Consider the following 25,953-nt stretch of genomic DNA (forward strand, 5'->3'; position numbering starts at 1 on the left):
ATTTTGAGGGATTTGGCCTCATCTTTCTTTCCTTAAACAAATAGAATTTTCAGTGATGTCAACTTCACTATTCTAGACCTCATGAGATGGAATTTAGTGTTTGGTTAAGGCTAGTGAGGTCAGCTGAGGAGACACAGTGCAATTGTGCCATGTCTTCCTTTGCACTGGAATTGTGGATGCCTCCAGGCCCACAGAGAGGGGCCCCCAGGCATGTTTAAGGAAAGTGCTAAGCAGCAGGATCAGACGACCTCATTAGGGAAAGTGACTGTAACTTGTATTTTACAGATTTTGTTTAAAATGCCCAATCTCAAATTCAGCCTTTTCCAGGCACATTGCCAAATTACAGCAATGGACCATTTTTCAAATGCCAATTTAAAATAAGCCGTTTTGAATGTAGCACTGTGACAAAGGATCCTTTTGGCAGAAAGCCACTTTAGACATCAGATTACTCCAAGCATTATTTTAAAATAGTACCCAGGCCTTTAAGTAATTCAGGTGCTGTTTCCTTTGAACCCAGAAAATGTCAGTGTACCAAGAGCAGACGTAAATGGGGCAGGCCTGGCCAAGAGCTGGATTTCCTTTTCCACAGATGGATTGAGCCCTCATAGTATATAACTGTCCCTTGTCCATCTGTCCGAATGGAGCTATCTTCCTCTGATTCACTCCTTCCCCTGATTCCCTCCCAGATTTAAATATTAAATTGAGTTTGTGGGGTTGAGAGATGGGGTAGTTACGAGGAAAGAAATTCATTGTGAGATATTGAGGGTGAAACTCCTAGAAGAAAATAGAAGAACAATCCTTCTATGAGGTGGATTCTGTGCTTGCTCTTCCTTTTTATCTGGAATAGCAATTGGGAGGTAGTGACAAGGGCTGCCAGAGGTTTGCTCAAGAGAGTTCTGAAATAATAGGTTTTGGTCTTATGCAAACAAAGACCTGTAGTTTGTTAGGAGCTTGGGGACAAATGGTAGCAAATGGACAAATGGCCCTGTCTCTGATCCTGCAAGTCACCGAGGTAGCAGTGGGTGACTTGCTTTCTGTTTCTAGCTCAGGACTTGGGACTTTCTAAGAGATTCTAATATTGCATATGAACCTTGCCAGGGGTGTTTGGACAACACAAAATAGAGAAGCTGAATCAAGCATTTATACTTGTGGGAGTGGTTACTTGTCTTTCTGGCCATACCCTCTCTTCTTCCAGGTTAATTCTAGGATTACTTTCATTGCTGGCTCTCCATTTTTATAACTTCTTATTAAACTGGTTTCCACATTTTGTTAAAATAATCAAGTGTTCAAGAATGTTCAGAAGGTCCAATTTCATTAGGTCATCTGGTCCTTAATCATGAACCTCATGTGTGATTTTTTTTTTTTTTTTTTTTTTTTTTTTTTTGACAGGGTCTCCCTCTGTTACCTAGGCTGGAGTGCAATGGTGGGAAAATGACTCACTGCAGCCTCGACCTCCTGGGCTCAAGCAGTCCCCCTGCCTCAGCCTCCTGTGTAACTGGGACCCCAGGCATGCGCCACCAAGCCTGGCAAATTTTTTGATGTTTTGTAGAAACAGAGTCTCACTATGTTGTCCAGAGGCTGAACTCCCGGGCTCAAGCAATCCTCCCACCTTGGCCTTCCAAAGTGCTGGGATTACGGGCATGTGGCACTGCACCCAACTGTGATTGTTTTATAGTACAATACAGGCAGCTCTTGTGGCTAAGTCACTGCTCTATGGAGAAAGGTTTCTTAAGCCAGGCACCCTGCATGTATGCTCTTACATGCAGGGTATCTGGCATTTCGTATACAGAACTGTTATTTGTATGTCCTTTATATATTTGAATCTTAATAAATCTTGCCCCGTTTAAAAACAAATCCAGTTAAGCTTTGAATAAAAAAGGTGTTTCTCTAACTCATTTCTTTGAATTTGCACTAGGCTTTTAGGCTCTTCAGATAGTTGCTAAAGTCCCTAGCAATTGCTGCAGACCAGAACTAAGGTGGTGGCTAAGCCTCAGAATTTAGCTGGTTTGGTGCAAATAGGTACCAAGTAATATTTTATTTAGGCCTACATAGATTAGATGACCTGCCTCCTAGATAACACTGGTATTATAGTATTTTTTCCAGTTTATTGAGGTGTAATTGACATACAAAAAGCTGTAAATATTTAATGTGTGCAATTTGATGAATTTCGAGATAAGTATATACCCTTCATCATAATCAGTGCCATAAACATATCCATCTTCTCCAAGAGTTTCCTCCCATCCTCTTATTTATTATTTTCTTTGTGATAAGAGCACTTGACATAAGATCTATGCTCTTGGCAAAATTTTAAATATATACAGTATCATTGACTATAGACACTATTCTGTATGGTAAATCTCTAGGACTTCATCTTGTGTAACTGAAACTTTGTACCCATTGAATGATGATACCTCTCTGTTTTGCCCTCACCCCAGGCTCTGAAAACTACCATTCCTCTCTCTGCTTTGATGAGTTTGACTATTTAGGATTCTTCAGATAAGTAGTATCATATAGTATTTGTCCTTCTGTGTCTAGCTTATTTCATTTAGCATAATGTTCTCCAGGTTTATCCATGTTTTTGCCATCAGCAGGATGTTATTCTTTTAAGGCTGAATAATATTCCATTGTGTGTATATGTGAGCGTGCATGTGCGTGTGCATATGTACGTGTAACATTTTCTTCTCTTTCTTTCTTTCTTTTTTTTTTTTTTTGAGACAGTGTCTTGCTCTGTCACCCAGGCTGGAGTGCAGTGGCATGATCTTGGCTCACTGCAGCCTCTGCCTCCCGGGTTCCAGCGATTCTCCCTCAACATCCTGGGTAGCTGGGATTACAGGCATGTGCCACCACACCCGGCTAGTTGTTGTATTTTTAGTAGAGACGGGGTTTCACCATGTTGGTCAGGCCAGTCTCGAACTCCTGACCTCGGGTTATGCACCCACCTCAGCCTCCCAAAGTGTTGGGATTACAAGTGTGAGCCACTGTGCCCGGCTGTAACATTTTCTTTGTCCGTTCATCCATCAAGGGACACTTAGGTTGTTATCTGTGTCTTGGCTATTGTCAATAATGCTGCAATGAACATGGGAGTGTGGGTATCTCTTTTTCTACTGCCTCCCTCCATTCTAGATGTCAGTAGAACTGGCTCTTTGTCCAAAAATTAAGGAGGGGAGAAGCGGGTATAGTGGGATATGAAGGAGGAGAGACATCATAGGTAGTGTTCAGGTATGTATATACTCTGGCTTTGGATACATGACAATAATTTTCTTTTTAAGCAAAGGCGATGTCAAAAAGAGGTTGCAAAGACCTGCTGGAAAAAGGAGAAAAGTTTTGCTTCATGAAAAGTCCATGGAGTCAATCTTTACTTACTCTCAAGTTATTCCTGGAGAGTGAATTCTTTACTTTAGGTGCTTCATGCTCAGTAAATTGTGAAACTCTTCCCCCTCTGCATGTAGGCATTAGAGACTTTTGGAGATGCATCCAGAATTTATGAAACTCCTCAGCAATCAAATAATAATGATAAATTACATGGTTGCTTTAGTGCCTTGATGACCTTGTAAGACAACCGGGGAAAACAGAAACTAACATGCCCAGCTAGACCAGGAACTTCATTAGAGCAACATGGCTATTTTCCTACCAGCTGAGTTATTTTGTCAGGTTATAACCTTAATTCTGGAGATTTACCCCCGCCACCCTGTTCTCTCACACAGACTCCCTAAGACACACATACATACAACTCAGTTCTAATGTGGACGCAAAAATCATTTTATAATGTTTATAGAATATAAGGGCAGTTGACTGAAGGTGAAACATTCCTTCTTTTGGACAGACTCAGGGGAAAGCTGCATGGTTGAACTTTGCTTGTGTGCCACCCCTGCCCACGTGCCATTGAATTTGACTGGAGTCCCTGTGGTGGTGGGGTGGTGGTTACCTTCCTGCTAAGTCTTCACCTGCTTCCAGAGTCCACTGAGTGCACCTGAGTAGCTCTCTTCACCCGATTTAATTATGCCAGCCTTCAAGAGTCCCCTGGCCTTCATCCTCCCTGTGTTTCATGTGTTGGAATACCCTGCAGGAAACTGAGTCCTAAGAAACTGTCAAGATCTTGGCCCTTGAGCCTTGTTTCTGCCAGTAGCCCTTTGAATGAACTGCGACTCAGGGGATAGCCTGGCCTTTTTGCAAAGGCTAGCTTGCCAATTAAATAGCAGAGTTTTGTGGTTAGAGTTGAGAGCTCTGAGATTTCATATCTGTATCAGTAATCCCTAGGAAATGCACAATATTGACCTCTTTCACTTATTTTCTTATAATTTCCATTTCATCATGACTCGAAGGCAACACAGGTAATGCATTTCTGGGCAATTATTGTTGTTGGTAAGTAGTTGGAATCATTCAGATTTTTGCATTGTTCATCGCATCTTGCCCAAGTTGTAGAGTTATTTTCCTGAAATATTTAGTAGACCCAGTGTAGCCAAACAGCTGAGGTATTAAGTTTACTTAGAGTCAAACCAAAAGGAAAAGAAAACTACCTATATCTGGAAGTATTGTTACATAGTAATTTAGTAGGTAAGCTCTGGATTCAAACTGCTTGTATTCAAATCTTGGCTGTTCTACTTACTGTCTGTATAAGCTTTCTAAGTTACTTAACTTCTCTGTGCCTCAGTTTTCTTATCTGTAAAATGAAAAGAATACTATACTCACCTCATAGGGTGGTTCTGATAATTACATAAATTAATTCATATAAAATGCTTGAAACACTGCCTGGCAGATGGTAAATGCTACAAGGATGCTAGTTCTTATTATACCTAAAGCTAATCTTGAAGTGCTCTGCAATATTTGCCCCTGTAGAAGATGGACATAATGGAAAAAATATTGGACAAATAGGAGTTCTGTGTTTCATTGCTGCCACCATCTACTACATAGCTATATGATTTGGAGACAGTCTTAGTTTCGGTTACCTCATCTGTGAAATTGGGATAATAATGTTTCCCTTAGCAACTGTTCAAACACATGCATTCACGAGTACACATACACACATGCTCACATTCAATGATAAAGAGATAATTAAGTTAGAACACAGACTTTAAAAATCTGAAATGACATGAGGCGTTTTGCAGATATGGTGATCTGTTGCCATGTAAAAGAGTCCCAGAACAAAATAGATTAATATTTTTATATCTATATGGTATTTTATGGTTTTCAAATGAGATAGGCCATCTTGTATTTATCACAGCTGGCTATATCTGGCTATTGCAAGCCTTTAGGATCTAGGGACAAGTTGTTTGCATATTTTATTCACAGTCTAGCAGAGAGTGTACACTCGGTAAATATTAAATGGAAAAAATGTATTTTACACAAGTGCAGTCAATCTAATGAGACAGCAAAGATGCCTCAAAAACGGTCTTTAAATAGTTTTTTAGCAAGTGGTTAATGTTGCTGACTTTACATAATGTCAGGGGCCTGTGATAATTTAGGTCCCAAACAAGTTGAATTTCGTACTGGACACATCTTTAGAGACTGTGATATGAGTCACCAAGGGAAGCAATAGCCCAAACCTTTGGGGCTTGGGATTGCTTATCTCAGATATACCTTATCATTAACAAGAGAGTAGGCAGTGAGTCTTATGGCTCTCCATCTGTAAAGAGTCAAAAGAAAATTGTTACATTGAGTGCCCAGTTAGTACTTGTTAAGTATATGAATGATTAAGGCCTTGGAAGGGAGTATGTGTTTAAATGTTAAGCCAATTCAGATATGATACTTCTCATTAATAATGGAAAGGAGGGCTAGAATGCACCTTCCAATAACAATGGGGAAGAGGAGTCTGTTGCTTTTGTAATCACTGAAGCTTTGGCTGTAAAGCACTTGCAGAAATAAAAGTGCCATGGAAATCTTTAATAACTGTTACAGACACAATGCTCTCAATAACAATTGTTGCATACACTACTGGCAATTGACCTTTCTTAGGATATTAATTTAGTGTCTAAGTGGTTTAAGAGGGAAAGAAGAGCATATAAGAGCAAGACTATGTAAAATGCACACATTAATTGTCCTAACAATAACACAAAAGGTCCCCTAGATGTTTGGCTCTTTCTTTTCAATGACTACAGGATATTGAAAAGAAATACAGGTTTTTTATTAGATAAAGGTACTACCAGAATGTTGGCATTTAAACCTTTAAGTGCAGCTATTCCTTCTTTATGGTACAGAATCTTTCATTCAATACTTATTCAAAAGCCTATTTTTATTTTCCTAAGCTATGGTTAGTAATAGTAAGTGCTTGAGAGAAGGAACTCCTTAGCCTTGATTTGTGGAATTATGGTCATATACTATTAAAAAATTCACAAGTTGAGAAAACAATAGCCAGATGTAGAATATATGTTAGTGATTTTTTTTTTTTTTTTTTTTTTGGTCTAGCTAAGATATAATCCACTCTTAGCATGGCTGTTTGGAGTAATCCATGTCCTCTCCTCATAAACTCTTTGGAGAATGACCTTTTTTAAAAAAAGAAAAGTTTTTAATTAAATAGAATGATTTGGTGAGTCCTGGGGGCCTTTTAACTACTCACTATGTGGATTATTGGAAGAACTGTAGTAGAACTTTACTTCTTTGGGTACCATCAGTCTTTCTTTTGTAAAGAATGAACTAAAAAATTTAAGAATGTGATCCTGATACTTCTTTGTAGGTGTCATTTCTTAGCCAGGAGAATGTCGAATAAGTAAGACTATTTTCCAATCAACTAAGAATTAGCTGGTTCAAATGAAATCCTGGGAGACAGAGAAGAATGAAAAAAGGCTAAGGATCATGACTTATAACAGAAATAACTCATCGAGATGATAGCACAAAAATTACTGACCCCCAAGCTTCTCTTACAAGAACCCGAGTTATTCTTGGTGTGTCCACAGTAAAATGGGTTTCTAAACCCCAGTGGCTTCTACAAGACAAACTGTTCTTAAAGTTTTATCTATTTAAGAAACAAGTTTTCATGTGGGATTCTCCTACACTGTTCTGTTTAGCTACTTTCCCGGTTTTTCAAGGGTGTCTTTTTCCTGAACCCAGTGTGAAAACAGACACATTCTGAGCCACGATGAAGGTAGCCTTATTAGCAACTCCCTAATTTTAACATTGTTACATTTGACCCACATTTCCAAGATATGGAAAAAGGTAAAAAGATGGAAGATTTTGGAAGGATCATATACATAGATTCAACCGAGGGCATTTTTTCTACTTTCAACTTCTATTTTAGATTCAGGGGATACATGTGCAGGCTTGTTATATAGATACATTGTGTGATGCTAAGGTTTGGGATATGATTGATCCCATCATCTGAGTACTAAGCATAGTGCCCAGTAGTTAGTTTTTAAACCCCCACCCCTGTAGTTCCCAGTTTCTATTCTTGCCATCTTTATGTCCACGAGTACCCAGTGTTTAGCTCCCACTTATAATTGAGAACATGTGGTATTTGGTTTTCTGTTCCTGCATTAGTTTGCTTAGGATATGGCCTTCAGTTGCATCCATGTTGCTGCAAAGGAAATGATTTCATTATTTTCTATGGCTGTGTAGTAATCCATGGTGTATATGTACCACGTTTTCTTTATCCAGTTCACCATTGATGGGCACCTAGGTTGGTTCCATGTCTTTGCTATTGTGAATAGCGCTGTGATGAACATGTGAGTCTATGTGTCTTTTTGGTAGAATGATTTCTTTTCCTTTGGATATATACCCAGCAATGAGATTACTAGGTTGAATGGCAGTTCAACTCTTAGTTCTTTGAGAAATCTCCAAACTGCTTTCCACAGTGTCTGAACTAATTTACATTCCCACCAATAGTGCACAGGCATTCCCTTTTCTCTGCATCCTCAGCAACATCTGTTGTTTTTTTACTTGTTTTTTCTTTTTTTGGAAACTGATGTTTATTTTTTGCCAAGCTTGCTTCCATGTTGCTTAAGAGCTGATATAAGAACAGCTTAAGACCAACCAGTGGTTGCACCTACCCATTCAGTGGCCTGAGCAGTGGAAGCTGCAGACCAGTTTTCTGTGGCAGGCTAAGCACTCCAGTCTTCAGTAGGGAACTACTGAATAGGCACAGAGGGCACCTGCACGCCTTCAGACCAGTCTGCCACCTCAGGCTGAGTAGCAGTGAACTCAGGAGCTGGAGCAGTCTATTCACTTTGAAATTCCTCCTTTGTCACAGCCTTTTCAGCAGCAGTCTGCTATTCTTTTCCAATCTCTTCAGGATCTCTGTAGAAGTAGAGGTCAGGCATGACCTCCCATGGGCATTCACAGGAAATGGTACCACGCATGTGCAGAACTTCTTGAGCCAGCATCCACCATATCAAACCCACTGAGTGAGCTCCCTTGTTGTTGCATGGGATGGCAATGTTCACATAGAACAGAGGAGAATCTGTGTGACACAGAGCAATGGTGGGAAGATTAACATAAGATGTCTCTGTGAGAGGCTGGTGGTCAGCCCTGGGGTCAGTAACCACAAGAAGCCGTGACTCCTGAAAGGCTGCCTGGATCTGGTTAGTGAAGGTTCCAGGAGTGAAGTGGCCAGCAATTGGAGTGGCTCCCGTGGCAGCAGCCAACTTCAGCACAGCCCTCTGGCCAGTATTCCTGGAGGATATGACACTGACATCAGCAGGGTTTTCAATGGCAACAATGGCACGAGCTGCCAGCAGAAGATTCTCCCAGGTCCTCTTCAGATTTAGGATGTAGATGCCATCACTTTTCTTTTAGAGATGTACTGTTTCATTTGGAAGTCAAGGTTGGTGCCACCTAAGTGGGTTCCTGCTGCAAGGAACTTAAGGACACCCTCCTATTTCATTTGCAGGACATCAAGGGCTCCGGATGTTGTGAAAGTTTTCCTCTAAGTTAGGACAGGAATCCCAAACAATGCTGTATGGACCCCTCTGTGGGTAGTGCGGAAAGGCTGTTGTTTTTTTTGACTTTTTAATAATACTCATTCTGACTGATATGAGATGGTATCTCATCGAAGTTTTGATTTGCATTTATCTGATGATTAGTGATGTGGAGCATTTTTTTTCATACGTTTGTTGGCTACTTTTATGTCTTCTTTTGAGAAGTGTGTGTTCATGTATTTTGCCCATGTTTTAATGGGGTTGTCTTTTGCTTGTTCAAATGTTTAAGGTCCTAATAGATGATGGATATTAGACCTTTGTCGATGCATAGTTTGTGAATATTTTCTCCTACTCTGTAGGTTATCTGTTTACTCTGCTGATAGTTTCTTTTGCTTTGCAGAAGCTCTTTAGTTTAATTAGGTCCCACTTGTCAATTTTTGTTTTTGTTGCAATGGCTTTTGAGGGCTTACTCATAAATTCTTTCCCAAGGCCAGTGTCCAGAATGTCAACCAAGGGCTTTGACCACTGCTAGGGAAGACAGTGTTGAACTGCTAATGAGTCCCTGACAAGGTGTTTGCCATTTATAAACATAAACATTTCTATAGTTGCTACTCATACTTGTGAGAAAACATTGTTGAAATGGTATTTTTTTCTTTAAGTGATAGGTATAGCTCCTCTCTCTCCTTCTCCTTATTTATTTACCTACCTATTTGTTTTTATCCTACTTTGTCCCCAGAGGAATTTAAAGTGCTCTACAAATATGTGCATAATAAATGTAAGATGCAATGCAACTGAAATGCATAGGAACTATCCGGCAAAGGGGAAAGTAAGATGGAGCCAAGTGTAAGGTTATGACACAAAGTGCATGGTATGAAGTTTATTATGCTTGATAGAAGCAGACCATAAATCTGGCCCTAAGCCTTCCAGTAATAAATGTGAAGAGGGAAAAATGATGAGTTACCCGAATTATGGTGTCCAGAACATTAAAATAAACTAGTTGTTCAGGAAAGCTAATGGTGGGTAAACGATAAGAAGTAGTTGGGCTAATGAGTTGGTCAACTGTTGCAGACTCATACATTTTCTAGTAGTTAGAGATATTCACTTCTCATTTCTGAGGACCCTTTGAGTGAATTATTTTAATTGTTCTCTCTGATCTATAATAGCTTTTAGGGAAATATCTGTATCTATCTATCTCTCCATCTATCAAATAATATACATAATAGCCTGTGAAAAGCATATGTTTCTTCTTTCTTTCTTTCACTCATTCCTCTATTCCTCATTGATGTACGTTGTATTTAGAAGCCTAGTGTGTGAAATATAAAAAGCAAGACTGTATATATTTATAGGCTGGTCATGGACCTGCACAAATAAATTGCTTATATTTAATAGCAACTTATTTCTAAGCTTTGTCCATTCTAGTTAAGTTAATGTGAAACATAAAATGCAAGAAAAATCTGACAGAAATTGGAGCAACACTTTTAGTGTCTTCTCTATTATTTAGTTTTTAAAATGTGAGGCTTTCCTTACAACCTTAACTTGCAGTTTCTAAATTTCTAAAAAATCATTTAGTATTTAAAACTAACATTGAAATGTGTTACCTATTTGGCTGTTTTGGTCCATTAACCTTTTCCAGTGGTTTTTTCAATTAAAATTACATTGATGCCATATGGCATCTATTGTATGTGAATACTCCCTAACTCATGAAAGAAATGTCAAAGCAGATTGAGGGGGAAAAAGAGGGAGTGATTTAACACTCTTCAGTGGTTCTAGTCACTAGTTCCATCAAGGGCTAATTTCCAAGGTCCAGTCTTTTAAAAAAAATTTAAAAGATGAATAGACCTTTTTTGTTTAGAACAGTTTTGGATTTAAAGAAAAATCGAGCAAGCAGTACAGGGTTTCTGTGTGCTCCTTCTTCCCTGCACAGGACTTATTCTATTATTAACATTACTAGCATTAGTGTGGTACATTTGTTATGATTAATGAACCAATATTGATACATTATTATTAACCAAAGCCCATAAGTTTACATTAAGGTTCATTCTTTGTATTGCATGGTTCTATAATTTTTTACAAATGTATAATATCTTGTATATTTCATTAGAATATCATACAGTATAGTTTCACCACCCTAAAATCCCATGCTTCACTTACTTCCCCATGTTCTCCTCTCCCCTCTCAAATCCCTGACAACCATTGATTTTTTTAATGTCTCTATAGTTTTGTTTTTTCCAGAATGTCATATGGTTGGAATCATATAGTATGTAGCCTTTCAGACTAGCTTCTTTCACTTAGCAATACACATTTAAAGTTCCTTCATGTCTGTTTGTGTCTTAATCTCTCATTTCTTTTTATTACTGAATAGTATTCCAGTGTATGGATGTACCACAGCTTATTTATCCTATTGAAGGACATCTTGCTTGCTTCCAGTTTTGGTGATTATAAATAAAACTGCTATAAACTCTAGGTTTTGTTGTAGACATGAGTTTTCAAATAAATTGGGTAACCACCAAGGGGCACAACTGCTGGATCACATGGTAAGAGTATGTTTACTTTTATAAGAAACTGCCAAACTGCTTTATAAAGTGGCTGTACCATTTGTATTAATATTCCCTCCAGCAATGCATAAGAGTGCCTGTTGCTCTGCCTCTTTGCCATCATTTGGTGTTGTCAGTGTTATGAATTTTAGCCATTCTAATGGCTTTGTGATGGTATCTCATTGTTATTTTAATTTGCAGTTCCCTAGTAATATATGATATTGAATATCTTTTTCCCATCTCTATATCTTCTTTGGTGAGATGTCTGTTCAGATCTTCTGCCCATTTTTTAATTGAGTTGTTTTCTTACTGTTGAATTGCAAGTGTTCTTTGAGTGTTTTGGATACAAGGCCTTTATCAGATATGTGTTTTGCAAATTTTTCTCTTAGTCTATGGCTTGTCTTTTCATTTTCTTGACATATGCTTTACTCTTCATTCTCTTAACATTGCAGAATGGATGTTTTTCTGCTTAGTGCCTGATAAGTCTGACTAATCAATTTTCAACTTCATGGATTGTGCTTTTACTGTTATATCTAAAAACTTAGTGCTAAACTTAAGGTCAGTCACCAAGAACTTCCAATTTACATTCTATAAGTTTATAGTTTTGCATTTTATATTTATGTCTATGATACATTTGACTTAATTTTATGAAAGGTGAAAAGTCTATATCTAGATTCAGTTTTTGCATGTGGATGTCCAATTGTTGCAACACTATTTGTTGCAAAGATTATTCTTTCTTCATTGAATTGTCTCTGCTCTTTTGTCAAAGTTCAGTTGATTATTGTATTTGTGTAGGTCTATTTCTGGGCTCTGTATTTTGCTCCATTTATCTGTTTTTCAATTCTTTCACCAATACCAAGCTGTCTTTATTACTGTTCCTTGATGAGAATTCTTGAATTCAGGTCATGCCAGTCCTCCAATTTTGTTTTTTTGCAGTGCTGTTACAGCTATTCTGAGTCTTTTGTCTTTCCTTATAAAATTTAGTATTGATGTCCACAAAATAAGTTGCAGGGATTTTGATTGGGATTCATTGAATTTATTGATCATGTTGGAAAGAATTGAAAACTTAATAATATTGAGTCTTTCTATCCATAAACATGGAGTATCTTTTCATTTATTAAGATTTTTAAAATTTCTTTTACCAGAGTTCTGTAGTTTTCCCAATCTGTACACCTTCTATTTCCTTTTATTGTCTCATTGCAGTAGCTAGTACTTTAAGTATAATGTTGAATAGGAGTGCTGAAACAGGGACATTCTTGCCTCATTCCTGATCTTAAGGGGAAAGCATGCAGTTTCTCACCATTAAGCATGATGCTGGCTATAAAGTTTTTTTGTGGACGTTCTTTATCAGGTAAAGAAAGTTATCCTATGTTTCTGGTTTGCTGAGAGTTTTGATCATGAATGATGTAGGATGTTGGCGGGAAAAACAGCAAATATTATTGGCAGGAAAAATAGCAAATGTTTTTCCTGCATTTTTTTATATGATCAGATGATTTTTCTTATTTAGGCTGTTGATGTGATGGACTACATTAACTGATTTTTTTCCTAGTTTTCTTTATTTTTTTATTTCATTTTAAGTTTCAGGGTACATGTGAAGGATGTGTAGGTTTGTTATACAGGTAAATGTGTGCCATGGTGATTTACTGTGCTTAGCAACCCATCACCTAGGTATTAAGCGCAGCATGCATTAGCTATTTTTCCTAATGTTCTCTCTCCCTCCCCGCCTCAACAAGCCCCAGTGTGTGTTGTTTACCCCCATGTGCACATGTGTTCTCATTGTTCAATTCCCACTTATAAATGAGAACATGCGGTATTAGGTTTTCTGTTCCTGCATTAATTTACTGAGGATAACAGCTTCCAGCTCCATTCATGTTCCTGGAAAGGACATGATCTTGTTCATTTTTGTGGCTGCATAGTATTCCAAGATGTGTATGTACCACATTTTCTTTATGCAGTCTACCACTGATGGCCATTTGGGTTGATTCCATGTCCTTGCTCTTGTGAATAGTGCTGCAGTGAGCATACATGTGCATGTATCTTTGTAATAGAATGATTTATATTCCTTTGGGTGTATACCAAGTAATAGGATTGCTGGGTCAAATAGTATTTCTGCCTCTAGGTCTTTGAGGAATCACCACACTGTCGTCCACAATGGTTGAACTAATTTACATTCCCACCAACAGTGTAAATGCCTTCCCATTTCTCCACAGCCTCGCCAGAAACTGTTGTTTCTTGACTTTTTAATAATTGCCATTCTGACTAGTGTGAGATGATATCTCATTGTGGTTTTGATTTGCATTTCTCTAATGATCAGTTATCTTGAGCTTTTTTTTTCATACATGTATTGGCTGCATAAAAGTTTGCAAAGGACATGAACAGAAACTTCATGTGATATGACCAATTTTACCACAGATCCTGGCATGTACCTTGCAGTTACTTCATAAATACTACTTATCTTTCTTCTGTTAAGGTACCTAAGCTTGAAAACAAGGACCATTTTTATTCTAACCCATTGTGAGGCATTTATACCAGGAACATAAAAAGTTCTTAAGTATTTGCCATTCTTACAGTGCTGAAAAAACTGCCTTGAAAAAAAATAACCTGCTTCTATAAGGACTGCCTTACCCTAAAGGGCTTGAAAGAGATTCCATGGTTCATTTATTCCTCTCTTCTTCCAAACACAAGTATACTCTCCTTTTTTTAAATACCCAGCTTACTACTGAAAAGGCCCATAAAAACTCATTTCTTCCTGTCTGGGTCTGAATACAAGAACATCAGTATCAAATACTAAGGACAGTCATTTTGCTACGGTGATAGGCTATATGTCCTGGGGGGCAGTAGAAGTTATTGAACCATTTAAAGAGAGGTAATAGCCTGATTGTACACTTGACCATCAAACCACATCTGGAGAATTGTATCCCTTTTTGAACACCATAACTTAAGGAGGACATTGACAACGTTAGAGCATGTCCAAAGGGTGGTGACCAGAATGATAATGGGGCATCTAGATGTCTAGAAACCTTGCTATATTAGGACATGTATTAACCCAAATTTATTAAATCTATTTGCCTGCACCATTTATTTTTCTTTATGTTGTAAAAAGTTAGAATATTTTCTATTCAATGCCAAAATGTTCGTGATAGCTTTGATTTTACATTGTTTGTTCAAAGTTTTCCTGGATATAACCCTTGATTTCTTCCCAGGAAAGAGGCAGAGGAAAACCTCCCCTAGTTGAAGTGTACATTATTATCTGACCAAAAAGAAAAAAATCAATGAGCTGAACTTTGCAGTAATTCTAGCCCTTGATTTCATTTCATGAAACCTCAAGTTGCCAAGAAAAGCTGAGCATCACTTTTCACCTAGTGTTGGTTTCTGTAAGTCTCCCAGGAGCCTTTAGTTGACCAGTTATGGTTTGGTTTGTTGTTCTGTGATACAGAAGTAAGTGGGTTGGGGAAAGCCCAGAGATGTGCTAAGTGGATTCTGAGCTGTGGAAGTCGGAGCAGGGAGCACATATGAGCTTGAGGTTCAAAGTAAACCCCTAGACCTTTTCCCCTGCAACATGCATTGTGATTATTTCTTCTGCAGAAGAGTTCATGATCTTTTATAATTTTCTTTTTCTATAGATTTAAGAGTGCTAGTAGCAGAAACTTTTAAAAAATGTTATGACAGTACAGTCAATGGAATCTTGCTGTTGTACATCTTGCACTTTAGAGAATGAATGCACTGTACTTGAGATAGAGCTTTCCTTGTATAAAATTCATTTTAGGGATGCTTGGATGATTGAGATCTACAGGAGTGGCATATCCACAGCTGTCTTTTCCCTCCTCTTCATTCTGCACAAAGGCAAAGGTGAAAGGTGTGCCTCTGCTTTGTTGGTCTTTGGGTTGCAATTCCTTCTAGTATGTTTCCATTTGAAGATGGGAAGCCAATGGGAAAATAATGAGTTTAAAATAGAACTTTACTTTCTGCAAAGGTTTTTGAGAATATGTGTATTGGCTGTAGGTCGAGGGCAGCAAGAGTGTAACTGTTATGGAAGACACTAGTTTGTGTTGATTGCTTCTACTTTCCTGTGTGACCACGGGAAAATGCTTTAACTCTACTGAGCCTCAATTTTGTCATCTATAAAATGGGAGTTGTAATACCAAACTTAAAAGATTGTTGTAAAAAGTAGATGCCATAATATACTTGAGAATGTTTTGTAAACTCTAAACCATATAGCTTGCGAATACTTCTAAGACAAGGATGGTCTATCATTTATCTCCATCTACCCAGCACTTACATGCCTCTAGCACCTGCCACAGAGCCTGATATATAACAAGTGATTGCCGGCTGAAATTAAAATGAATGAATAGTTTCAAATCTCCAAATTTCTGATGATTTTAATGAATTTGTTGACTGGTCTTCTGTATTGGGCTAATCTCTTGGCCTCATCCAGCTTTTAGAAAACAAGGATTGAGACTAAAGGAGCATGTGGAGTTTGGAGAGTTGTTATAAGATAGACCAACTTTCTAGGAATTGCTTAATGTTCTAAACAAACAAAAAAACCAAATAAACATTCAACAACTTATGGAAAGGCAGATTTTTCCCCCCAGGGACACACAGCTGCAAAGTAGAAGTAATCAATGCAAGCTAGTGTCCCTCAGAGACTCTTACACTCTCACTGCCCTCAGACCTGCAGCCAACACACATATACTCAAAACCTTTGTAGGAAGTTAAGTTCTGTTTTAAACTTATTATTTTCTCAAGTGAGCTTGGAAGCCCAATAGAATTGTCCTGGCAATTGTTCAACATTGCTGGGCATGTCATAAGCCCAAGGCAAGGATCTAGGGAGCATGTTCTACCCTGGGAGGGATCTGGGGCAGATGGTGGTAGCACAACCTAGAGCTCACTTCTGCCACAGATGACTGAAATGTTGGACTAAGTGATCCCAAGGAACTGTTAGAGTATGGTCTCTCTAGTAGTCTAGAAGTGGTAATAATTTGATTTTTCAAGGCTCATGAACTGGCATCATTTGGAGTACATCTGTCATGGACCTTTGCACTTTGGAAGGGAATGGAAGGAAGGACTAAGTTAATTTTAAGTGTCTCAGGAAACTTGGCTGTTTTTGTTTTTAAACTGTCTTACTTCTTCAAAAGCCTATTGTGGTTGTTTTTCCTTCCCTTATAAATGTAGAACTCTGATTATATGAAATAATTTGGGTCTGGGATGTTTCAGTTTGGAGAAAATGAGATGGTGACATTACTACTTTCTTTTTCAAACCAATGACACTGATTAGGCTTTATGCAAAGGGATTGGGACAGCAGATGTAACCATGAATTTGTGGTCTCCGTAGAGCAGATAAGGCTTCCAAGCCACGTGGAAGCTGAACTTAGCAAGGAAGCTTAGTAGTTATCCCTCCGGATGTTCAGCTTGCAAATACCAGAGGTGTTGTTTTCAATACCAGATGATAGATAAGTACATGGATTGTTTTTCCACCCAGATACAAATGCATTGGATAAATTCCATTTCCAGGTCTGGCAATCTGTCAGAAAGCTCTCTTTAAAGTTATCAGGAGAAAATCTACCAAAATGATTAAATTTGTGATAGCTTTTATTCTTGGCTAGGAACTTGCCTCCCCTCCAGGGCTAAACAGGCTTAAATTGTTGTGTGAGTTTATACAATATATGGTTTGTTGTCAAATATTTATCTCTGTCTAAAAATGAAATGTCCTGAAATACAATTTCTTTTTAACTGAATAAATCAATGTGAGAAAGAGAAATAACTTCTCATTTAGCCAATTTTTAATCAATGTTTTCATGAAAGGCTGAAATGTTAACCGAATCCTAGCTTTTGTCATTTGAAATATAATTTGTGTGTTAAGAATTTATGTGCACATCAGAATCTGGACTTCATGTTCAGAAAGGAAAATTGATTTATAGGAGCAAACAACTGCAAGAGTAGAGGCAATGCCAGAAGTGAATGAGAGTCAATTATTTAACGCAAATGGGACCTTAATCACCACAGCAATAGAGAAGTCTCAAATTCATTTACACCCTGGATTTTCATGCTTTAATTTGTACACATTTTTGTGTCTCTTTTTTTTTTTTTTTTTTTTTTTTTTTTTTTACAGAGGCCTTTGAAATTGTTGTTCGCCATGCCAAGAACTACACCAATGCCATGTTCAAGAACAACTACCCAAGCCTGACTCCACAAGCTTTTGAGTTTGTGGGTGAATTTTTCACAGATGTGTCTCTCTATATCTTGGGTTCTGACATCAATGTGGATGACATGGTCAATGAATTGTTTGATAGCCTGTTTCCAGTTATCTATACCCAACTAATGAACCCAGGCCTGCCTGATTCAGCCTTGGACATCAATGAGTGCCTCCGAGGAGCAAGACGTGACCTGAAAGTATTTGGGAACTTCCCCAAGCTTATTATGACCCAGGTTTCTAAGTCACTGCAAGTCACTAGGATCTTCCTTCAGGCTCTGAATCTTGGAATTGAAGTGATCAACACAACCGATCACCTGAAGTTCAGTAAGGACTGTGGCCGAATGCTCACCAGAATGTGGTACTGCTCTTACTGCCAGGGACTGATGATGGTTAAACCTTGTGGCGGTTACTGCAATGTGGTCATGCAAGGCTGTATGGCAGGTGTGGTGGAGATTGACAAGTACTGGAGAGAATACATTCTGTCTCTTGAAGAGCTTGTGAATGGCATGTACAGAATCTATGACATGGAAAACGTACTGCTTGGTCTCTTTTCAACAATCCACGATTCTATCCAGTATGTCCAGAAGAATGCAGGAAAGCTGACCACCACTGTGAGTACCAGTCTACAGTTTTCAGAGGATTTGGGCCTTATTGGGGTGAGGTGGCCAGTAGCAGGTGCTGATAGAGAGAAATGATAACAAAATTGGAAGCGGGGGAAGGGATGATGATAGACTGAATGACCTCACAGAGTTAAGCAGCATATTAAGACCACAGGCTATTATGGTCCACCCACTTCCTTACTGTGTGACGTTGGGAAGTCATTTTATCTTTATGGGTTCATTTTTCTGATTCATGAAATGGAAATAAAAAGAATATCTTCTTCATAGGGAATGGCGTTTGTTAAAGCACTTAGCACGTGTCTGGTACGTGGTAAGTCTTCAATAAATGTTGGCTATTATTAGCATTATTGTCAGTTATCATAATCCTCATTTTTGATACACAATAGATGACAAGCCTGTGAAGTGGGAGCTATTATCTTCATTTTATAAATAAGGAAACTGAAGCTTAATGAAATTGCAACTTGCCTAAGAGCACCCACCTAAAGTTAGTAGAAGAGCCATGCTTCAGAAATTGACCAGCTCTCCCTTTAATTTGGTTATCACCAATTTTTCTGATTCTAATTTCCTCTTGGTGTTTTCAGTCATGTATATCACATTAGCATTTTGAGTAGTAACTTCAAACACAGAAGACCCAGCTAGAGTTCACTAACTAAACCTCACAAGCACATAAGCAAGGCAAACAATCCATGTTCTCCAGTGGTTTTGTTTATAGCCTTGATTCTATCAGTCTAAGCCTGATGAAATTCGTGATGGAGGAAGGGAAGTTCTGTGAGTGAGGCAGCAGTTTGCTTGGTTTCAGTCAGATATTGTTAGTAATGGAACCACAAGAGACACCAACTTCCAATATATAGTAGAACATGTAGCCAAGAGCTACCAGTCAGTTTCCCTAAGGTAGTATCTTATTCCTGAAGGCTGCCAGCTTTGTAGAATAAGGTGGCAGAATAGTATATTGCACTACCATTGTTGAGCTTCCACTACATCTCAAGTGCTATGCTGGCTAGTTTACATAATATCATTTCATAGTAACCCATGAAATCAGTCCTAATAAACCTAAAAGCTGGGTTTTGCTTTGTTTTTCTGTTTTAGAAATATTCTATTTCTCCTTTCTGCTAATTATTTTTCATTGATAAACAATAGATGTACATATTTTCAGGGGACATGTGATAGTTTAATACATTCATATAATTTGTAAAGGTCAAATCAATATGATTGGGATATCCATCACCTAAATATTTGTCTTTATGCTAGAAACATTCAAATTCTTCTTTTCTAGCTACTTTGAAATATATGTGGCCAGGTGCTGTGGCTTATGCCTGTAATCCCAACACTTTGGGAGGCCGAGGTGAGAGGATTGTTTGAGGCTGGGAGTTCAAGACCAATCTGGGCAACATAGAGACCCCATCTCTACCAAAAAAAAAAAAAAAGATTATAAAAAACTAGCTGGGCATGGTGGCATGCTACTGGGGAGACTGGAGTGGGAGGGTGACGGGCTCAGGAGGTCAACTCTGCAGTGAGCCATGATCACGCCACTGCACCTCAGCCTGGGCGAAAGAATGAGAAATGAGACCCGTTCTCAAGAAAAAAAAAAAAAAAAGAGAAAGAAATATATGATAGATTACTATACACTGTAGACACCCTACTGATCTATCAAACACTGAGTCTTATTTCTTCCTCAAAGCTAGTTAAGTCAGAGGAGCTGGGATTCAAACCCAGACCTTGTTGGCTTGGTTGATCCACACCCTTAGCATCTATACAGTGCAACTGCTATGCACTCTGAACCATTGCTTATCCAAAATGTGGAGGATGGATTAGGCTATTTCAGCTTGTCTTTAAACTCTAGGGGTAATTAGTTTCTTTGGTGAATTAAACTAGGAAAGAGGACAAAAATGATGCAACCCTCAGCCTGGCTACTTATGGAGTTGCTGTAATTGCCCCATTCACAATGTTAGTCATTTAAAACACATTTCCTGTGAAAATATTTTATAGTAAAATGAACAAAAATGTCCTATCTAATTACGGTGTTCTTCAGTGGCTAATTATTCCCTTGACTGCTTCACAATTTGAGGCCAGATTCTGGGGCCTTCTGCAAAAGTAAATTTTACCAAACTAGAAAAAGTAAATGCATTCATATGTTCATTCACCTAATACTAATTCAGGGCCTACCGTGTGTAAGACACAAAGAAAGCATGCCAGGGGCATGGAAATGCTTTCAGTAAGAGGAAAATAAAGAGACAACATTAAAGACAGGGTGTAGGAGTGTTTAAAGGTTGCCTCTGATATTGGTCACTTCACAGCAACACAATTGATCTTGAAAACAAGTATCCTCCTTTGGTGCATTTATCTATTTATTTATTTATTTATTTATTTCTGAGACAGAGTCTTGCTCTGTTGCTCAGGCTGGAGTGCAGTGGCATAATCTCTGCTCACTACAACCTCCGCCTCCTAGTTCTAAGCGATTCTCTTGCCTCAGCCTCCCAAGAAGCTGGAATTACAGGCACACGCCACCATGCCTGGCTAATTCTGTACTTTTAGTAGAGACGAGATTTCACCACATTGGTCAGGCTAGTCTCGAACTCCTGACCTCAGGTGATCCACCCGCCTAGACCGCCCAAAGTGCTGGGATTACAGGCGTGAGCCGCCGTACCCGGCCATGTGATGCTTTTAAACACATAAAAAATGAAGTGAGGAGCTTATAAAGAATTAAGTGCACTGTTTTGATCAGGCACTAGACATGAAGGTTCATTTAGGAAACATTTATTAAACATCTGCTTTGTGTATGGCACTTTGCTAGGTGCTGGATATTCAAAACTACCCAAGACATAGTTCTTAAGTCTTGAAAAGGTCACAGTCTAGTTGGTAGACAGACGTGTAACTGAATACATTTCACCATAGTGAACATTTCACCATAATGTGAATGTTGAAAGGACTGTGAGAGATTAGCTAGTCCAATCCCATTGATTTACAAAGGAAGAAATAAAGTTCAGGGAGGCTTACCCAAAGTTATATAATTAATGGAGGAGCCAGAAGTAGAATCCAAGGTCTTCTGCTGCTACAGTCTAGTACTTTTTCCATCATACTAGTCTGTCCCCCGTTAGGCCCCCCTAGACTTTTACTCTAAGAGCTCCATTAGGATTTTGCAAATACATAGTGAACCTAAATTGGATAGCTATTTCTGGCTGCCAAACCTGCTACATTTTAGGTGCATGCACATGAGTGCAGGGGGAGTGCATTTCATGTCATTATCATTCAGGAAGAAAGGCTTTGGCTGTCAAGAGGTGCTCAGTGATGCAGGCCCTTTCTGTTTTGGCCATTAAGGACCTGATTGCTCCCAGCTCCCAGCTGGTTATGAGAGTGTGAATTCTGCCATCCCCAGGGAATGCCTGAACTAAACCAGAAAACATATGTAAACTCTGCCTTGTTCGTGTTTTATGATCACCAACTCTAAGTAATATGTACCAAATGGTGGGGGTAGGGGAATCACTGGCCAGGTGTGATCCAGCCCATACTCAGTACGGGTCAAAAAGGGACTGGGCATTTATGAGGGCGAAGGGAAGTCGGAGCTGCAGAACTCTATTCACATTAACAAACCCACAGAATGCCCCAAAGCAAAAGCTGGTTTAAAACTAAAGCTTTAATGAGATTCTCCAGTAGCACCCTCACCTTCCTGTTGCGATAAAATGTAAAAACCTGCCATTCAGTCCTGCTTGAGGTTCAGTTGTGGTGAGAGACTTCTTTAAAAATATCCTCTTCCTGAGCTCTGCTGGGATATCTTTTCGAGATGGTTTTAAGCCATGACGTGAGGTCTGCCACACAGAGACTTTGCCTAGTTGTTTTTGTGGCTGTCATCTACCCAGATTATGAAGATTGCTTCAGTCTTCTAAGTGAGTGTGGTACTGTTCGGTTTTTTAAGTATGGCTGGTTGGTGCTTTAGTTTTCTCTAGCATAGTTCTCAATACTTCAGACTACCAAGTGAAGGCAGGCAGACAAATACTGGGGTATTGTCTCTGGCAGCACCACTGGAGGTGGTAGAGGATCCTGTTCTCAAACTCGGCTCATCATCACAATCACCTGGGTTATTTGTTAGACACATTCCTGGAGTCCACCCCTGCAGAGATTCTGATACCAAAGGTGTGTGAAGAGGTCAGATGATTTTCTTTCGTTTTGTTCTGTTTTGTTTTTTGAGACAGGGTCTCACTCTGTCACCCAGGCTGGAGTGCAGTGGCTTGATCTTGGCTCACTGCAACCTCCGCCTCCTGGGCCCAAGCGATTCTCATGCCTTGGCCTCCCGAGTAGCTAGGATTACAGGCACGTGCCAAGACACGTGGCTAATTTTTTGTATTTTTAGTAGAGATGGGGTTTCGCTATGTTGGCCAGGCTGGTCTCGAACTCCTGGTCTCAAGCAATTCACCTCCTTCAACCTCCCAAAGTGCTAGGATTATAGGCTTGAGCCACCGTGCCCAAATGATTTTTCACTTAAGAAATGTCCCAGTTGATTCTGATGCTCCCTTGGGAGCATATCCAGCCACCTCGTTTGGAAGATAAAGAAAATAAGCCCCAGAGGTTGGAAGTGAATGGCCTATGTTCCACAGGCAATTGGTGGCAAAGCTAGGACCTTTAATTCTTCATCTATAAAATGGGGTTGAGATATGGCAATTAAATGCAATGTTAGGTTCAGGCACATGGCAAATACTCACTAAGTCCCAGTCCAGTACTCTTTCTTACTACAGTGATCTAAGTGCCAAATGAAAAATGAGTTTTTCTTAAACTTATTTTTAGGTGCCAAGATCTCTTAATGTTATTTTAGTCTAAATGAAGTAAATAAAAATAGTAAGTGTGTGAGAATGTGTGTGTAAATACATGTGTGTGGGGGGAAGGGGGGAGAGGGAGGGAGGGTGGGGGAAAGAGAAGATTTGTGCTGATAATCCAAGAAAGTATTAATGATGAGACTATAAATAGATCCATTTTGCAAACTGAGGTAAATATCTGTACAAACTAGGATAAATATCTTGGCCCCAAGTGAGAATTGAATAGATCTTTAACAGTATTTGGGTGAAAGTATCACTATTAAATTTATCAGTGCATTATTGAATTCTACGTCTTATACCTTAAAGCAACTACAAATATGTACCATTTTGCAATACATATATTTTCAGTATTGTTACACCCAAACTGCTGAATGCCACAGCTTCTTTTTAAAATACAACTGTTTTTATCCTGAAAACCATTTTGATTGCTGTTACCATATACCTATGTGTGGACTATATGCATAGCCATTGTATATTTCATGTATAATTTATGCATTTACTAAATGATTAATAATTAGCATGTTGGATGTTTATCCCTCTCCCAGAAACTTTCCCAAAACTTTCTGTAATTTTGTTCACTTCCTTTAATCCCCAAAGTAACTACTCACATGTCTTCACATGGCGATTTGCACTTTTATTTTTCTACGTGTACACACATACATGCTATCTTTATTGATTCATTTCAGCATTTCTCAGAGTTAGTGCTTCCTCTCCCACAATTTCATTACCTTGGCTTGTTCTATTCTTCCTTGAACATTGTGTAGAATTGCAACCTTTTCTACCACCATTATTTCTCCCTTTCTTTTTTCTTTGTGATATTCATTTTAGCACTATCTGAAATAGTATTCATTGCAGGAAGCATTTATTGAGCATCTAATAATGGAAACACTGTGGTAGCCACTGGGGATCAGAGGGAATAGCTGGAAAGATGCACATGACTCTGTTGTGTTGCCCTCAGTGGTCACTTGGCTAGTAGGTGGCAGAACTGGTATTCAAACCTGAATCTGTCTGACTCCAAAGCTCATGCTCTTAACCATTACTCTATATTGCTCCCTCAAGTAGTTCTATTCTCTTCAGCAGAATCTTTATTCCCCAAACACAGACTAAGTAGGTTTTTATTATATTATTTAATATCCTGTATTACTCCCTACTGTTTTTCCAGCTGCACAATCAGTTTTTGAATTTATTCTCCCTCCTTGGAGACTTTTGCTCTAGTATTTCCCAATGAAGTACTAAAAGGCATGAGATTTTTCATCTTCCTAACACTTAAAGGAACAGAGTAGTTTCAAGGAGAAGAAGGAATGTTTGTGCAGGTGATGGAAGGTCCAGTCACACAGTCAGATGACTTGGCCTGGAATCTATGTGAGCAGTGCCGGTGGTGAGAAAGAGATTCTCTTCTACTTGCAAAGTTGGAAATCTTCCAGTTGGACCAACAGATAGTTTTTAATGCATCTGCCTTTGATTCCGGACATTAGAAGAACATCAGATCTCCAGTATGGAGTGTCCTTGGCATTTAATAATAGTAACATGGCCTACTGAGAACCTAACATATCCAAGTACATCCATTTCCTTTGCTAGGATTTCTGAAGTCAGTATTTATTTTTGTGTGCCAGGAAGCTCTGGGGAAGATTCTCTGTTGATCCTCAATAATAATTAACTCCATCAAACTCTTACATTTTGCTGTCAGTGTGAGTGACTGTAAGTCATCAGAATTTTCAAGATTAGCCTTACCTTCCTCTCCACTGTTGAAGGCTGAGGTTATTTCTCAGGTGTCAGAATGTCAGTGTTTTTCTCCTCTATCACTTTGGACTTTCATTTTTCAGTCTCAGATAGAGATACCTTGTCTGAATTCATACAAACTGTTTTCAGTATCAAGTGATTTGAAAGTGATAAAAACAAGTAAATGGCTCACTACCTAATTGGTGTCTGCAGGTCAGCATCTAGGACAATGGTAAGGAACTTTACTTACACGAGGTTTATTTCTGGAAAGACAAAAACTGTTTACAGGCTGCCATCATTTTTTCATTCACAATCAAAATAGCTTCAGTGATTTCCATGGAGAAAATATATAGTTTTAAAACACACATTACCTATTTATTGCAAGAATACAAATGAAAAAATTAGCACCATGTTTTAGGCAATAAATGTTAACTTTATGGTAGGTTTCAAAAAGTGGTTACATAAAGGGAGCCTTTTTTAATGTTTCATCCTGAAATTATACATATATTACAGGTCATGTTAAGAAATTAGATAGGTTCTTCATAAATCTAGAATTGCTTGCCTTTGCCTTGGCATAATTGCCAGTTGCTTATATGTTCTGAATTTTTAGAGAGAAATTTTACATCCTTTCTGTGGTCAGTGGACTGATGTGGCAGGAACACATCCTCAAGAGCTGTGAAAGATCTGAGATTTTTACCCTGATTGCAAGCAAACAAGTTAGCCTACTGAAGTTTCATCGATGTTAGTTAATGGCATAAGACTCCTGGGTCAGAGATGAAGGACAGTTTATTGCTTACAGCAATAGCAGCAGCCAGAGTATTAGCATTTGTGCCAGATCCCTGAGTCCCAATTCCCACAGGGTAAGGCAAAGAGAACTGAATGACTCCTGTACACATAGTAAGTTGTATTATAGAAGAGAAACTTTGAACTTAGGGAACTCAAATCTTTTATAATAGATGGTAAGCCCACCTGCTCTTTATTCTAAAGGGAAATATCATCTCTATCTTCCAAGGCTACAAAGATACTTGAAAAGGATAGTCTGGAACAAAGGTTAGTCAGTTCGTCTGTTCCTAAGACATGCCAAAACACAAGAGATCCATGGAGAATTGTCTTCCAACACATGGTCCCCCACCCTTGGATGGCTCCAAGAACCTTTCAAGTTCTCAATGCTTTTGGAGGATCTGGCAAGGAAATTAGAAGTTAGTAAAAGACAGTTAGCTCAACCCTGACTGATTG

The 25,953-nt window shown here is 38.7% G+C and overlaps 1 protein-coding gene and 1 pseudogene across 1 annotated transcript in view; one reads left to right on the forward strand and one right to left on the reverse strand.

The window, feature by feature from the left end:
- GPC3 (glypican 3) overlaps nt 1-25,953 on the forward strand; it is a 457,513-nt gene that overhangs the window by 220,635 nt on the left and 210,925 nt on the right. Inside the window, exon 3 of the mRNA XM_007992737.3 lies at nt 17,490-18,184. Coding sequence (XP_007990928.1) covers nt 17,490-18,184 — 695 coding nt within the window. The remainder of the gene's footprint in view (nt 1-17,489; nt 18,185-25,953) is intronic.
- LOC119620950 (small ribosomal subunit protein uS2 pseudogene) lies at nt 7,953-9,924 on the reverse strand (annotated as a pseudogene).

The sequence above is a fragment of the Chlorocebus sabaeus genome, chromosome X (assembly GCF_047675955.1).
Source record: "Chlorocebus sabaeus isolate Y175 chromosome X, mChlSab1.0.hap1, whole genome shotgun sequence".
Taxonomy (NCBI): Eukaryota; Metazoa; Chordata; class Mammalia; order Primates; family Cercopithecidae; genus Chlorocebus; species Chlorocebus sabaeus.